Source organism: Meles meles, chromosome 10 (assembly GCF_922984935.1).
Source record: "Meles meles chromosome 10, mMelMel3.1 paternal haplotype, whole genome shotgun sequence".
NCBI lineage: Eukaryota > Metazoa > Chordata > Mammalia > Carnivora > Mustelidae > Meles > Meles meles.
This window is the reverse complement of record NC_060075.1, coordinates 74,459,580-74,474,489: the sequence shown is the minus strand read 5'-3', so window position 1 is coordinate 74,474,489 and position 14,910 is coordinate 74,459,580. Positions and strand designations below refer to the sequence as shown.

Here is a 14,910-nt window from a genome sequence, read left to right as displayed (position 1 = left end):
TCATTTCCTCATCAATGAGAGCAATTAAAACATCTTTTGTCACAGTATTTGGTCTTTTATTCTCATTTCCTGTAATAGCTTCAGAGTAATAACTATGAAGGGCAATGTCTTTTATTATTCAGAACATGCTCCTTTTAACTACATCTGAATTTAGGCAAATGAGATAATTTTTTAAAGATTTAATTTCTTAGAGACAGAAAGAGCATGAGTGGGGGGAAGGAAAGAAGGAAATGGACAAGCAGACTCCCTGCTGCGTGGGGAGTCTGATATGGGGCTCCATCCCAGAACTCTGAGATCATGACCTGAGCCAAAGTCAGACACTTAACTGACTGAGCCACCCAGCATCCCTAATGAGGTAATTTTTAGAGCACACCTAGATAACCACAGGATAGGGGGCTGGTTCTACATACAAGGTCACAAACAAGTCTTAACAAATTTAAGACTTAAATCATTGCAAATATCTTTTCTGACCACATAAGAAAAAAACTAGAAATCAATAACATATAGAAATTAGGAAAACTTACAAATGCAGGGGAATTAACATGCTCTTTAACTACCACTGGGTCAAAGACAAAAGCAAAATAAAAATTAGGAGTTTCTCAAGACAAACTAAAATGAAAGTGCAACATACCAAAACTTATGTGATACAGCAACAGCAGAACTAAGAGGGAAGCTTATAGGTATAAATACCTACATAAAAAAGAATGGGGGTGCCTGGGTTCCTCAGTTGGTTAAGTGTAAGACTCTTGGTTTTGGCTCAGGTCATCATCTCATGGGTCCTAATATCAAGCCCCAGGTAGGGCTCCATGCTCAGTGGGGAGTCTGCTCTCCCTCTGACCCTCCCTCTCAAAATAAATAAATAAATCTTAAAAAAAAAAAAAATGACTCAAGTAAACAACCTAACTTTAAACTTAAAGTAACTAGCAATTAAAGAATAATATAAGCCCAAAATTAGCCAAATAAAGGAAATACTAAAGATTAGAACAGAAATAAATGAAAGAATAGAAAAAAAATGGTTTGTTTTAAAAAGACATCAAAGTCTACAAGCCATTAGCTAGACTAAGAGAAAGAAGGGAGAAGACTCAAAATTAAGATAAATGAAATAGAATACATCACAAAAGATGCCACAGAAATTAAAAAAAAACATCATAATGGATTATTATGAACAACTATATGCCAACAAATTAGGTAATATAGAAGAAATAGATAATTTCCTAGAAACATAAATCAAGATTGAATTAAGAAGAAATGGAAAGCCTGAACAGACCAATAACAATAAGGAGATTGAATCTGTAATCAAAACCCCCCAATAAAAAAGCCCAGGACACAGTAGCTTCACAGGTGAATTTTACCAAACATTTAAAGAATACAAATTTTTCTTAAACTCTTCCAGAATACAGAAAAGGGAATGCTTCCAAATCACTTTATGAGGCCAGTCCTAAGGGAAATGGAAGCAAAAATCCTACAGGAAATATTAGCAAACCAAATTCAACAAATTAAAGGCTCATACACCATGACCAAGTGGGATTTAAAAACTCTCAACAAATTAAGTAGAGAAGGAACTAACAAAATAAAGGTCATAGATGAAAAGTCCACATCTAAGATCACACTCAATGGTGAAAAGCTAACAGCTTTTCCTAAAAGATCTGTAACAAGGCAAACGTGCCCACTCTCACCATTTCTACTCAGTACTGTAAATCCTAGCCAGAGCCAGAAAAAAAAAAATAAAAGGCATCTAAATCAGAAAAGAAGTATTAAAATTATCTGTTTGCCGATGACATGATTTTATACATAGAAAGCCCTAAAGACTACACCAAAAACTGTTAGAATTAATAAATTCAATAAAGTAGCAAGATACAAAATCAAATACAAAAATCAGTTGCATTTCTATACACATTTCTATTCATACCATAATGAACTATGCAAAAAGAAAATTAAGAAAACAATCATACTTACGACAGAACCAAAAAGAATAAAGTACTTAGGAAGAAATGTAACCAAGGAAGTGAAAACCTTATGCACTGAAAACTGTAAAACACTGACAAAAGAAATTAAAGCAGACACAAATAAATCGAAGGACGTCCTGTGCTCATGGACGGCAATAATTAATAAGGTTTAAATGTCATACTAGTCAAAGTGATGTATAGCTTCATGCAATCCCTATTAAATCCTAAAGATATGTTTTTACAGAAATAGAAAATACAATCCTAAGATTCATATGGAACCACTAATCATCAAGGAAAGGCAAACCAAAACCACAATGAGTTATCATCTTATACCTGATGGAATAGTTATTAACCTTCCCCACCCCCAAAGACATGTTTTGGTGAGGAATGTGGAGAAAAGAGAACTCTTGACATTGAGGGGAATGCAAATCGTGCAGCCACTATGGAAAACAGTACAGAAGTTCCTCAAAAAAATTAAAAATAGAACCACCATATGATCCAACAATCCCACTTCTGGGTATATATCCAATAGAATTAGAATCAGAATCTTGAAGAAATAGCTGGACTCCCATGTTCATTGCAGTAGTATTCACAATAGGCAAGATATGGAAACAACCCAAATGTCCATCAATAGATGCATGGATAAAGAAAAAAAAATGGTATATACATGTAATGGAATAGGACTTAGCCTTAAAAAGGAAGAAAGTCCTATGGTTTATAACATAGATGGTCCTGGAAGACACCATGCTAAGTGAAATAAGTCAGTCACAGAAGACTATCTTTTATACATGATTTCTGTTAAATGAGGCATATAAAACAGTACAAAAAATATGGAAGTAGACAATAGTATATAGACAATAGAATCCTTGTTAAGTGGATAACTTCCTTTTTATTTAAGGTGCTGTATTTTGGGGTGTTATCCCTCAGAGGATTACTTTCTTGAAAAGGAAGGCATTTTTCTCCTTTTGGACTTACTGGCAGTAAGTATGATTGTTAATAATTGTAAACAAATAAATAAATATGTTTTTATTAACTCTTTCCAAAACTAAGAGCCATAGAACACCATTCTGTAATTAAATGTGCCCCCAAATCATGTTTGAATGTTTGTTTTAAACAAAATCTCACTTGGAGATCCATAATTTGCATTGGCATAATAAAGGCTCTGAAAATTCCTCCTGTGAAGAAACCTGTTTACTTAGGTCAGCATTCCCAAACATGTAACAACAGATAATTTATTTTATGGGATTTTTCCCACCCACCTTTAAAGAAATAGTTTATGAAATGCTAAACAATATCAAAACCCATAAACATAACTTCTAGCTTCTTCTCTTAGTATTAAAAGTTAAGGGCCACACACATTAAACAAAGGAGTAAAGATCAGCATTTTTTAGAAGATTTTATTTATTTATTTGAGAGAGAGCAAGAGAGCGAAAGAGAACATGAGCAGGGGTGGGAGAGACAGAGGGACAGGGGGAGGGAGAAGGAGGCTCCCTGCCGAGCAAGAAGCACAATGCAGGACTCCATCCCAGGACCCTGGGATCATGACCTGAGCCGAAGGCAGTCACTTAACCCACTGAGCCACCCAGGCGCCCCAAGATGAGCATTTTTAAAGAACTGAATAGTTTGTAGGTAATGTGAAGAACCAAGTGTGTTTTAGACCATTTTAAGAATGAGCAGGAATGACTATATTAAGTTTACCAGGAAAGACTGTTGCCATCTAACACCAAAGAATGGCAAAGACCCTCAATTATCCTCAAAGTAATTCCCTACTGGCCTCAATTCCAAGTAGGTTCATGTCAAGATGATATGGGAGGAAAAGTATAATTTGGTTTCAATAAAACTTAGAGATATTCCCACGTAGAGTTCTACCGATGTCCCTGCCTTGATCGCCACCATTCACAATTTTATTAACAGAATAACAAACCATGGGGCAGCTGGGTGGCTCAGCTGGTTAAGTATCTGCCTTTGGCTCAGGTCATGATCCCATTGTTCTGGGATGGAGCCCCACATTGGGCTCCCTGCTCAGTGGGAGCCTGCTTCTCCCTCTGCCTGCTGCTCCCTCTGCTTGTGCTCTCTTCTTTCTCAAATAAATAAATACAATCTTAAAAAAGAAAAAACAGAATAACAAACCTACTTGGATTTAGCAAAGGTACTAAAGTTATTTGTGTCCCTTCATCTCTCTGAAAGAAAATTAGTTGGCATTACATATAGGAAAGCAAACGCATTAGATATAAAACATTACAAAAAATAAATAAAAATAATAATAACCCATTTTGATAAACATGAGTGAATCATAACCAGAAGCCCTTGGATTGTTCAGAAAATTGGACATAATAAAGAAAGATATATGTGTGGCTTTACTAAATGATCTATAGCTCACCATGTTTCTCTGATGAGAGTACAAGCATGCCCAGAGGTGTTGGTGATGTGTCAGGGGATTCTCAAAGTCACAGAATTAATTTGGCACATCTTCCTAGAATCTTGTTTTTAGTTGAAGACTAGGAAATGGGGAGTTATACTAAACATGTATATACTAAATAATGAAATTCTATGTGAATATTGAAGGTTATATAATAGACTTCAAAGACATTTCTCACTTGTGTTCACTCTCCTTCGCCACTAGGGTTTCTCTGATGGAAAGGCATGAAGAAGACTGGTAGGAGAAGCCATATAGCGCAGTGGTTATGATCACAGGCTGCAATCAGTCTGACTGAGGCCTCCAATATTTGTTAGCTGTGTAACTTGGACAAGTCTTTAACATCTCTGTTACATGTTTCTTCATCTATGGAACAGAGATAACAATAGTATCTATCCCATGCTCTGTGGGAGAATTATATGAGTGATTATGTGTGCATGTGCACATACGCACATATAGATATACACACATACACTTACATATAGTATTTGGAATAGTTCCTGACACATATTTTTGCCATGTAAGTGTTTTCTATTTTTAATGAATATAAATATTAGATTGTGCTTAATGTGATTTAAACCAATCAAGTTAATTACAGATTACAAATATTCTTTAATGAAGGGTTTTTTTTTATCAACTCCAACCCTTGAAATTTGCCTCTTTCTCAGGAAAGCGAAGTATAGGAATAAAAAACCCAATTGAGGGCTCTGTTTAATACAATCTGCTAAAATATTTATTCAGTATGCAATGATAATAATTGCTAATAATGTTAAATATTATTTAGAGCTTTCTATATGCCAGGCAGTCTTGTATAATTCATCACAATAACTCTCTAAAGCAGGTAATAATATCCTTCATTTTATAAAAGAGGAAACTGATAATGTTTGCTTAAATAACAGATTACATGTTTCCTGTGCTATATTCTATTAATGGTATACTATGAGTTAATCAACAAAAACTATTTCAGACACAAATTATTACTGTGTGGAGACTGTTACTTTGGATGGACTTTTCTATACATACATTTTGGTTTGCTGAAAGCTAGTAGCAAAAGGGAAATATGCTTGATAATTTTTCTTAAATGCTTGCTTTGCAAAATACAGAATTAAATCTCAGGTGGTTTATTTTCATATGTGACTGCCACTTGCAATTACCATCAGTTATTTTCTTAGTCACAACAAGGTTATAGTTAGTATGAGTCTTTACAAACCTTAATAAAGCATGTAAATTGGAAAGATCCTATAATTAGAGTGAACATTGTCTGGTACCGTTTACCTTGCTGCACTTAAAATGAACATGTTCACTTACTTTTACAATATCTCTTTTTCTGGACCTAACCAAATCAATTGCTTTTTTGGTCATGACATGTATTTATGACTACATCAGAATTATATTGAATCTTTTTATTCTTTCTAATTCTTAAACCTATTTTCAATAGGAGATTGTCCAGTCATACTTAAGTAGAGTGTGAATTTTTTAAGGCCATAATTTAGAAGAAAGTTACTGGTTAATACAAGTGTTTCTTGGGGTTTTTTTATTTTGAAGGCAATAATTCTTAAAATTTATTACATCTCTTTTCCTTTTCCGTTTTCTTGCAAAAGTTGAACCAAAAAAAATTCTGTAATCTAATACTTGGAATAATGGTTGAATTTTGTGACAATCCCAAAACTACGGCTCATGTTAATGCTTGGCGAGGGAAGAAGGACCAGACAGCTGCTAGTCTTTTAATTAAATTGTGGAGAAAGGAAGAAAAAGAACTGGGAGTAAAACGCGATAAACATGGGATGATCATTGGTAAGTGTATTTATAACTGTCAGTAGTAGCAATTAGATGCATATTTTAATTGAGATATAATTGGCATATAACATTGCACTAGTTTTAGGTGTACAACATAATGATTTGATAAATGTACATATTACAAAGTGATTACCGTAATAAATTTAGTTAACATCCATCACTACACATAGTTACCATTTTTTTGTTGTGATCTAACTTTTAAAATCTACTTTCTTAGCAACTTTCAAATATACAATAAAGTATTTGTTAACTGTAGTCACCACCTTGTTCATTACATCTTAGGATTTATTCATTGTTTACCCATATTTTTAAAAAGAGATCTTTAAAAAATTTTAGGGAAGTATGAGGACTTCCACCTCTTTGTTTAAGGTTCTTTTCACAAGAGTTTGTAGAACTTGCTATCAAATTCTGAATGAATGGAAGAAAACTAAGTAAATTCATAGCAGGTTCATATTTTTATAGAATATTTTCAGGAAGTGAAATTTGATTATATCATTCAACTCAAATAATAAACCAACATCATGTCCTAAAGAAGTTCCTTTGAGTTACTTGCTTTTACAAATTGACTCAGTAACATTTCATTTACCAGTTAAATTTGGGATGTAAATGGAGTGCCTGAAAACAATTTTTATAGCATTGTGTACATTTCTGTTGATTCATATTCATGAAGCAAGTTTACTTTTTTTTTTTAAGATTTTATGTATCCATTTGACAGAGAGAGATCACAAGTAGGCAGAGAGGCAGGCAGAGAGAGTGAGAGGGAAGCAGGCTCCCTGCCGAGCAGAGAGCCCGATGTGGGACTCAATCCCAGGACCCTGAGATTATGACCTGAGCCGAAGGCAGCGGCTTAAACCACTGAGCCACCCAGGCGCCCCCAAGTTTACTTTTTATATAAAAGAAGAAATTGTTTTCTTTCTTTTTTAAAAAAGATTTTATTTATTTATTTGAGAGAGAGAATGGGGGAGAGAGAGAGCACAAGCAGGTGGAGGGGTACAGGGAGAGGGAGAAACAGACTTACTGCTGAGCAGGGAACCCGACCGATGCAGGGCTCGATCCCAAGACCCTGGGATCATGACCTGAGCCAAAGGCAGATGCTTGACCAACTAAGCCACCCAAGCACCCTAGAAGAAATTGTTTTCTAAGTAAAAATAAATCAAATGTTCATAAATTTTAATTATCAGCAATCTATAATGCTAGAGTACATTTTATAAGCCTCAAGTTTCTTTTCATCTAAACTGTTAATATTGTTAATTTTTAAATGAAAATACTTGCCTTTTAACTTCTGATGATTTCTAGTTTAACCAATTTTTATTATTTCTGAGTTTTGATCTGTAACATCATAAAATTGTTTTCGTATTTATAGCATAATATATAGAACCTAAAAGTGAAGGAGATTACATCTTTGTTAACCTGACGTTATTCAATTTCTGGATCTCAAAATTAGAAAAGTTAATTACATAAGAGTTTCACTTTTTAAAAAGTTATTTTGTGAAATTTCCGTATTTTATGTGTAATTAAAAAGTTTTGCCATAGAATGAGGAATAACTGCCTGCTAATGCTTTCAGAAGAATAGCCATATACAGTGCACTATTTTATTCAGTTATAAGATTTTTATATATCTTATGTCTGGACTAAAATTTCAAATTGAGATATTAATTTACTACTGTTTGTATCTGTCCTTTCTGTTTTCATGATATGCAATCACTAGATACAAAGAAACCTCTATTTACCAGTTTCCAAGAAGAGCAAAAAATCATGCCATTGCCTGCAAACTGCCCAACTCTTGCAGTTATGGATGTTGCTGAGAATATCAGGGCAAAAATTTATGCTGTGCTGGGCAAACTGGGTAAGAAGCTACTTGTCAAATTCTCAAGAGCCTCTGTTTTACTCGTTTGCAAAGTGATTTTGCTTTGGAGTCTATTTTCAAACATGATGATCAAAATCCTTTTATACAGATAAGTGCATGTTCCATTGTTACCCAATGCCCAAGGTACACCCTTCATCAATTATACTTGATCTTAGCCAAAAGGCCGAGAAGCGATGACCCTTTGTCAATTAAAATCAGAATCTCTGCGTGTGGGGCCCAGGCATCAGCATCTATCAAAGTTCCCCAGGCAGTTCCAGGATTAAAGGTGGTTAGTTTAGATGATTAGGCTTAAACATTTGAATTGTGAAATACCTGAGTTTTTAAAATCCTTGCTGCCTTTTTTTTTTCCTTGCTTCCCATTAAGGAAAAAAGTTGTCAAACACTCTTCAGCAAGCCAGAAGCTCACAGAACTAACTTTCGTAATCAAGATGAAATAAAAATTGTTGGCATTAGTTTTTATAAAATAGATACAAGCCTTTTTGAATCACTTGCTTTGTTACAGTAATTCTTTCTTTATAAACTTTGTTTAGATTTTGAAAATTTACCTGGTCTATCTGCTGAAGATTTTGTCACTCTTTGTATCATACATAGATACCTTGACTTTAAAGTGAGTACTTTCTTAATAATCTTATTAAACTCTAATATAACAAAAAAATCAATTGGGAAATAAAAGATCTATTCATAGTTGTAAGCAATCATCCATGTACTGTATAGTTTTTATTTCCCACTTTGCATTTGGTACTGTTCAAGAAACCTATAGTTGATTGGTATTTTCTATTAGGATATGATTTCATCCAACTATTAGTTTATAAAAGAAGATGGATGTTACTGACAGAGCTATTCAGAAGTTTACTGGAATTTTTAAAATATAATTTCTTCCCTTTAGAGAGCATTAGGAATTATAGTTAAGTGAATTATTCCTTATTAACATAAATTATTAATATTTATTAAAGGTTATTTTATCTTTAGTTTATATGATGATCAAATATCAGTTAAAGGATATGAGGTTTCTCACCCTGTTGGTTATATTTTTATTGGTAAATAAATACTTTTGTAGTATTTTGAAGCAAAGTCTTTTTAAGTATATTCTCCTCTACTAATATTAGTACTGTATATTTGAATTCTATAAATGAATAAGTCTCTATTTTCAAATGAAAAAAAAGCTCACTTTTGTCCCAATCCTGGATATATAAATTTTTCTATAAATATAAGCATACTCAAGAACATTAATTTAAAAACAACCTAAAAAAAAATAAAAAAAAATAAAAACAACCTAGAATATGAGATGGAGCTTCAGTATGATGAAACCATGGAGTTAAGAGCTTGAGATTCAGGTACTCTCTGAGCTAGATAGAATGTAAGGGGCAGAGGACAGGGCTCTGGAGCTCCAGTTATCCCCATGTTAATTGCCCTACAAGTTCAGCTTAACCTAGCTTTGATTTATTTATTTTTTAAAAGCATTGCTATTCTTTTTTTTCTTTTTTAAACTCCCATTCAGTGTGGGGCTTGAACTCATGACCCCAGGATCAAGAGTCACATGCTGTATGGACTGAGCCAGCCAGGCATCCCTTGACCTAGCTATTAATACAGGGCTTTTGGGAGGAAGACATCAGTAGTTCAAAAGGAAAAGACCACAGCAGCAGTTTCTTGGAGCTGTGAAATCAGTGCGGCTAAAAAACAGGGCAGTGAAAATGGTAGTGAATTAGACTTAGGTAGTGGAGTCTCATCCATGAATACCTTATCCTTGTAAATCATGATAACTCAACTGTAACTGGTGCCCCAAATAATTCCCAATGCACTTATTCACAAGTAGGAAGATGGGGAAAGGTGGTTCAGTAAGTGTTAACTTTGGAACAACCACCCAAATAAAGGATTACCCAAAATTACATCATTTATTTGTGGTTAAATTAACTTTTTTTTACCTTAAACTTTGTTATAACAGATTGGAGAAATATGGAATGAAATATGTGAAGAAATAAAATTAGAAAAGTTAAGACCAGTCAATACAGATAAAAAAATTTTGGAAGCTATTACAACAGCATCAGAAAATATTGGAAAGATGGTTGCTTCTCTTCAAAGTGAGATGATTGAAAGCCAAGCACACCAAGATGTGCAAAATGAACAAAAAGTATATACAAAAGTAAGTCACATATACCATTAAGGTAGGAAATAATAATTTCAATAAACTAGTTTACTATCATATATTTGTCTTACCTGTGAATGTTTCAGCACATGGAGTTATTTTATAGTTTTTCTTACACTTATTTTCAGTGTTTTTGTGCAATTTTTAAAGAAACCGTGAAATTAACAGCCCTAAGACTCAATTACTATATTCAGTACAGGTTTATGGCATAATGATTTGATTTCTATAGGCTTACATTTTAAAAAGTAAACAGATACCTGGGGTGCCTGGGTGGCTCAGTGGTTAAGCATCTGCCTTTGCCTCAGGTCATGATCCTGAGGTCCTGGGATCGAGCTCCATCCGTATCAGACTCTCTGTTCAGTAGGGAGCCTACTTCTCCCTTTCCCTTCTGCTCCTGTGCTCTCTCTCTCAAATAAATAAATAAAATCTTTTTACAAAGTAAACAGGCGGGGCGCCTGAGTGGCTCAGGGGGTTAAAGCCTCTGCCTTCGGCTTGGGTCATGGTCTCAGAGTCCTGGGATCGAGCCCTGATGTGGGGCTCAGCGGGGAGCCTGCTTCCTCCTCTCTCTCTGCCTGCCTCTCTGCCTACTTGTGATCTCTGTCTGTCAAAAAAATAAATAAAATCTTAAAAAAGTAAACAGGCACCTGAAACACATTTTTTGAAATGGCAGAGTTCTAAAAATTGTGGTCTAAGTGTACACATTTAGCAAATTCTGACAGTGTATCTCTGTGACTTTATGTATAGCCTACCTGAGAAAGTGCCCTCATCCCTCACTCTGTGATCTGTCCTTACTGGTATGCCAACCATAGGTATATTGATAAAATCTTCACTCTCACTTCAGTGCCATGAAACTTACAATGAATATTCTATCTATAGATTCAAAGGTAAGCTGGTCTCTGATTTTAACTAATCAGAAAAAGGCTGCCAGGAAAATATAAGCCATTTTCCTAAAGCTTTGTGTTCAGTCAGACCTGAACACAAAAGAAGTTTTTTGAGCAAATGCGTCTCTAAGTGGCTCTAGCTTGTCCCTCAAATACAAAGACAGTGCAGATTCCCCACTTCTGCTTGGTGGACTTTTATGATTACAATTAAATGTTTAAAACTCTTTAAGGTGATTTCCAAAGTGTTTTCGATTGCCTGATCTTGCACATAGCCTACTAAATGTTTATTTCTACAGCCTAGTAGGAATTCTGTGTCCATCTGTAAATTCTGCTCCCTCTTAAACACCAATTTGCTTGAAAGTTTTATTTAAGAGTTTTTATTGCATAGATGCTATCATTTAAGTAATTTATTTGCTGTCAAGTGGGATAACCCTATTGGAAGTTGTGCTGAGTTTTGCTGAACAGCAGAATGTCTGCCGTGGTGGATGAGCTATTGTTGATTTGATAGTTATTGCTGATTTGTTATGGCTTTGACCCCACTTATTTTTATTTTTTTTAAATATTTTATTTATTTGACAGAGAGAAATCACAACGAGGCAGAGAGGCAGGCAGAGAGAGAGGAGGAAGCAGGCTCCCCGCGGAGCAGAGAGCCGGATGCGGGGCTCAATCCCAGAACCCTGAGATCATGACATGAGCCGAAGGCAGAGGCTTCAACCCACTGAGCCACCCAGGCGCCCCCCACTTATTTTTAAGCAGTTGTTTAATTAAATACTCTTGGGTTCATAATCCATACTTAATAACATGTTATATACTAACCAAGGGCATGTATTCTCTGATTATATATTTAGTGAATAGCCTGGTGAGAACTACATAGTCTTTGCAGTTTGTTAGTGGTTACCTCCCTAGACTGTATGACCACAACCAACTCAGCACTCTCACAAAAATGCTTATCTTAAGCGACTATAGTCAAAAATTAGTAATTTTACTGATATAACCTTCTGTAAACTATTATCAGTGGCAGCAAGAATCTCTTTACTTTCTCCTGTGAATTTGCTGTTGGGTCATTTATATAGCTTGTTCTGGATTATAATCTGTCTTCACAAGTGATAATCACATAAAGCAATCAGGCTTGCTGAGAATGATTATTGTTGTTTTTATGTTTTATATTTTCATTACAACAGTTTTACATTACATGTCATGGAAGGCAGTTCAAATGTTAATCACATAATGAAGGAAGGATTTTACTCTAATCTTTTAGCTAGTCAGCCCTAAAATTTACATTGCCAAAATCCAGGTCTTCCTTCAAAATGAGGGTTTTAAAAAGCCCTTTGGTATCATTTCATAGAAACTAGAACTCTTAATTATCTTTCTCATTTCAGATACAAGCCACACACAAGCAAAGAGAATTGGCTAATAAATCATGGGAAAATTTCTTGGCCAGAACATCAAATGCTAAAACTTTAAAGGTAGGATTTTTAAAATATTGTGATATCCACAACAAATAGCCAGTTCTGATAGACAGACTTTTTCAGAAATAAATATTCTTTCGCCTTTTCTGTTGACCTGTCTATAGAATACCAACACTGTTAGATCCTCATACTCTGTAGGATGATGACTATGCATTTTCGTAGTTTCAGAGGATGCTACTTTGAGATTTTTTTGCTCTAGCAGTGGGAAGCAAGTGTGGTGTTCTTGGCTTGCATAAAGGAGATGATCGTTAGCCAGGAATAAGCGGGAGAAATATGCTCCTACTTTCCACTTTATATCATTGATCATTTCTGTACGAAGCGGAGTGAAGAACAGAAAAAACAACTGTCTGTGTTACACTCTCCCCCAAGGGTATTTCCCCTCCATGACCACCAAAAGAAACATGATATTAACAGTTAAATGAGAACTGGGGATCCCTTTGGGAAAAGATGATAAATTGCTTTAGGAATAAGCTAGAAATGAATCTAAAAATTATATAATGTTGATTGTTCACTTAAAATATGTGAGAAGCACCATTTATTTCCAAAACCTCATTGCTTTCCCCACTTCTTCCACTAATACTTTGGATATGTTTTTATGTAATGTTCCAATTCTTTGGCTAGATATGAAACTGTTTAATGTTAAATTAGTCCATGAAAACAGTGAAACTACATTAAGGTCGCAAAACTAAAGTTAAGAACAAAAGCTCACTCGAGGTACTGTGTCTCCCCCTTCTCACTAAAAATTCTTCCCAACTCTACTTATGAAATATTCTCACTTTTAAGGAGTAATTAATGAAAATCAGCCATTCAATGCAGATTATTTGTTATCTCAAATTTCACCTGCTCTAGTGCCTCAGCTACTGAGTTTGAACAAAAGTGCAACAAATTATCCAATTTATATTACTCTGAAATAGTTAAGTGTTCTGAATTAGTATTTATGCAAAATATTTTGAAAACATGTATCACCTGTGGTAAATTTAGGAGTTTATTAAATTATGTGCTAAAATGAGATTTCCAGAAGATCTGCTTTATTCCTTGGTCATATATGACTGATAACTGGAACTCTCAGTAATTTTCTCAGGTGACTGGTGTCTTCTGCAACGTATAGAAGATGCAACTTATTAATAACTATCTTCTTAGCCTAAGTAAGTACAGGTTCCAGTGCTACTCAATAAATGGTTCAAGTAGAAATCAGGCACAATTAACTGTACTTCACATACTTGACACTGCAAGTATGATAGTTAATGCTTTAGTAGCAATTAATATTACTTTCTTTCTAATTTAAAAATCTTCAGAAAGCAAAAAGACTTCAGGAAAAAGCTATAGAATCCTCTAGATACAGTAAGCCTCCACCAAATGCAATATTTCACAGGACAGATATTAAAGGCCTTAACACAACGGTAAGTTTTTTTGTTGTTGTTTTTGTTTGCTTGTTTGTTTTGCTTCATAATTTTTCTTAGTGGTACTGTATTTAGTCTCCATAGAATGTTAGTTGTATGGGGTTTTTTCCTCATATTTTTTCTTTCTTTTTCTTGGTCAAATTTCACACAGTTAAGGCATATTTATCTCCAAGATAAATTCACTGTTACCCAGTACTGGTTTAGACTCCATCAGTCCTACAGGATTCCCAGAAAACAGCTATAAATTTGTATCTTTTCTAAAATCAGCTGAAGGATGAATGGGTTTTTCTCTTATTGAAAAATTTTGTAAATGAACTCTTACCTATACCTTTTGCTTTGTCAGGTGCCTTCTGGTCGGGTAGTAACAGTGGAAAGCACTCCTGCCCGATTACTGGGAGGACCTCTGGCTGATACAGATATTGCTCTTAAAAAACTGCCTATTCGAGGAGGAGCCCTACAAAAGGTGAAAGCAGTGAAAACTGTGAATGAGTCAAAGAAGAGTGTTCCTACATAAAATAATCTATGGACATTTTGAAATAAAATTTGCTTATAATTTTTTAGTTGAATATATCTTTATAAACATAAAGCAAATATTTTAGTAAAATACTATGAAAAAATAAAAATTAAGTACATATAATTTCTTTGTATTGAAAATATCTACATATAGCACCAGAAGAGTTGTCATCAATTTCTTTGGAAAGATCACTAATTCTCTTTACTGAAATTATAAAATATATTGTGTCAGTTAAACTCCTTTGGTTGTATGTGAACTACTTCATCTGGTTTAAGCCAATAAAAACTTTTTCAGGCTCTGTAGCTATCAAATCTAGGAGTAATTAAGACTTCAGGCATTGGTGGATCTAGGACTGAAACCCTGTGAGTAAGATCTTCTCCTTACCTAGCAGTTCTCCGAGTCGATACCCGTCGAGAAGAGTACGTGCCAGTTTTTCAATAGTCTCTGCATCTGACTCTGCCTCTTGGGCCCCTTGAT

General features: G+C 34.6%; 1 protein-coding gene across 1 annotated transcript in view; it reads left to right on the top strand.

The window, feature by feature from the left end:
• The window catches only part of CFAP69 (cilia and flagella associated protein 69), a 52,387-nt gene extending 37,870 nt beyond the window's left edge, over positions 1-14,517 (top strand). The window contains exons 16-23 of the mRNA XM_046020896.1: positions 2,845-2,926; positions 5,964-6,156; positions 7,868-8,005; positions 8,557-8,633; positions 9,969-10,166; positions 12,430-12,516; positions 13,815-13,919; positions 14,263-14,517. Coding sequence (XP_045876852.1) covers positions 2,845-2,926; positions 5,964-6,156; positions 7,868-8,005; positions 8,557-8,633; positions 9,969-10,166; positions 12,430-12,516; positions 13,815-13,919; positions 14,263-14,433 — 1,051 coding nt within the window. The 3' untranslated portion in view covers positions 14,434-14,517. The remainder of the gene's footprint in view (positions 1-2,844; positions 2,927-5,963; positions 6,157-7,867; positions 8,006-8,556; positions 8,634-9,968; positions 10,167-12,429; positions 12,517-13,814; positions 13,920-14,262) is intronic.
• The last annotated feature ends 393 nt before the right edge of the window (positions 14,518-14,910 follow it).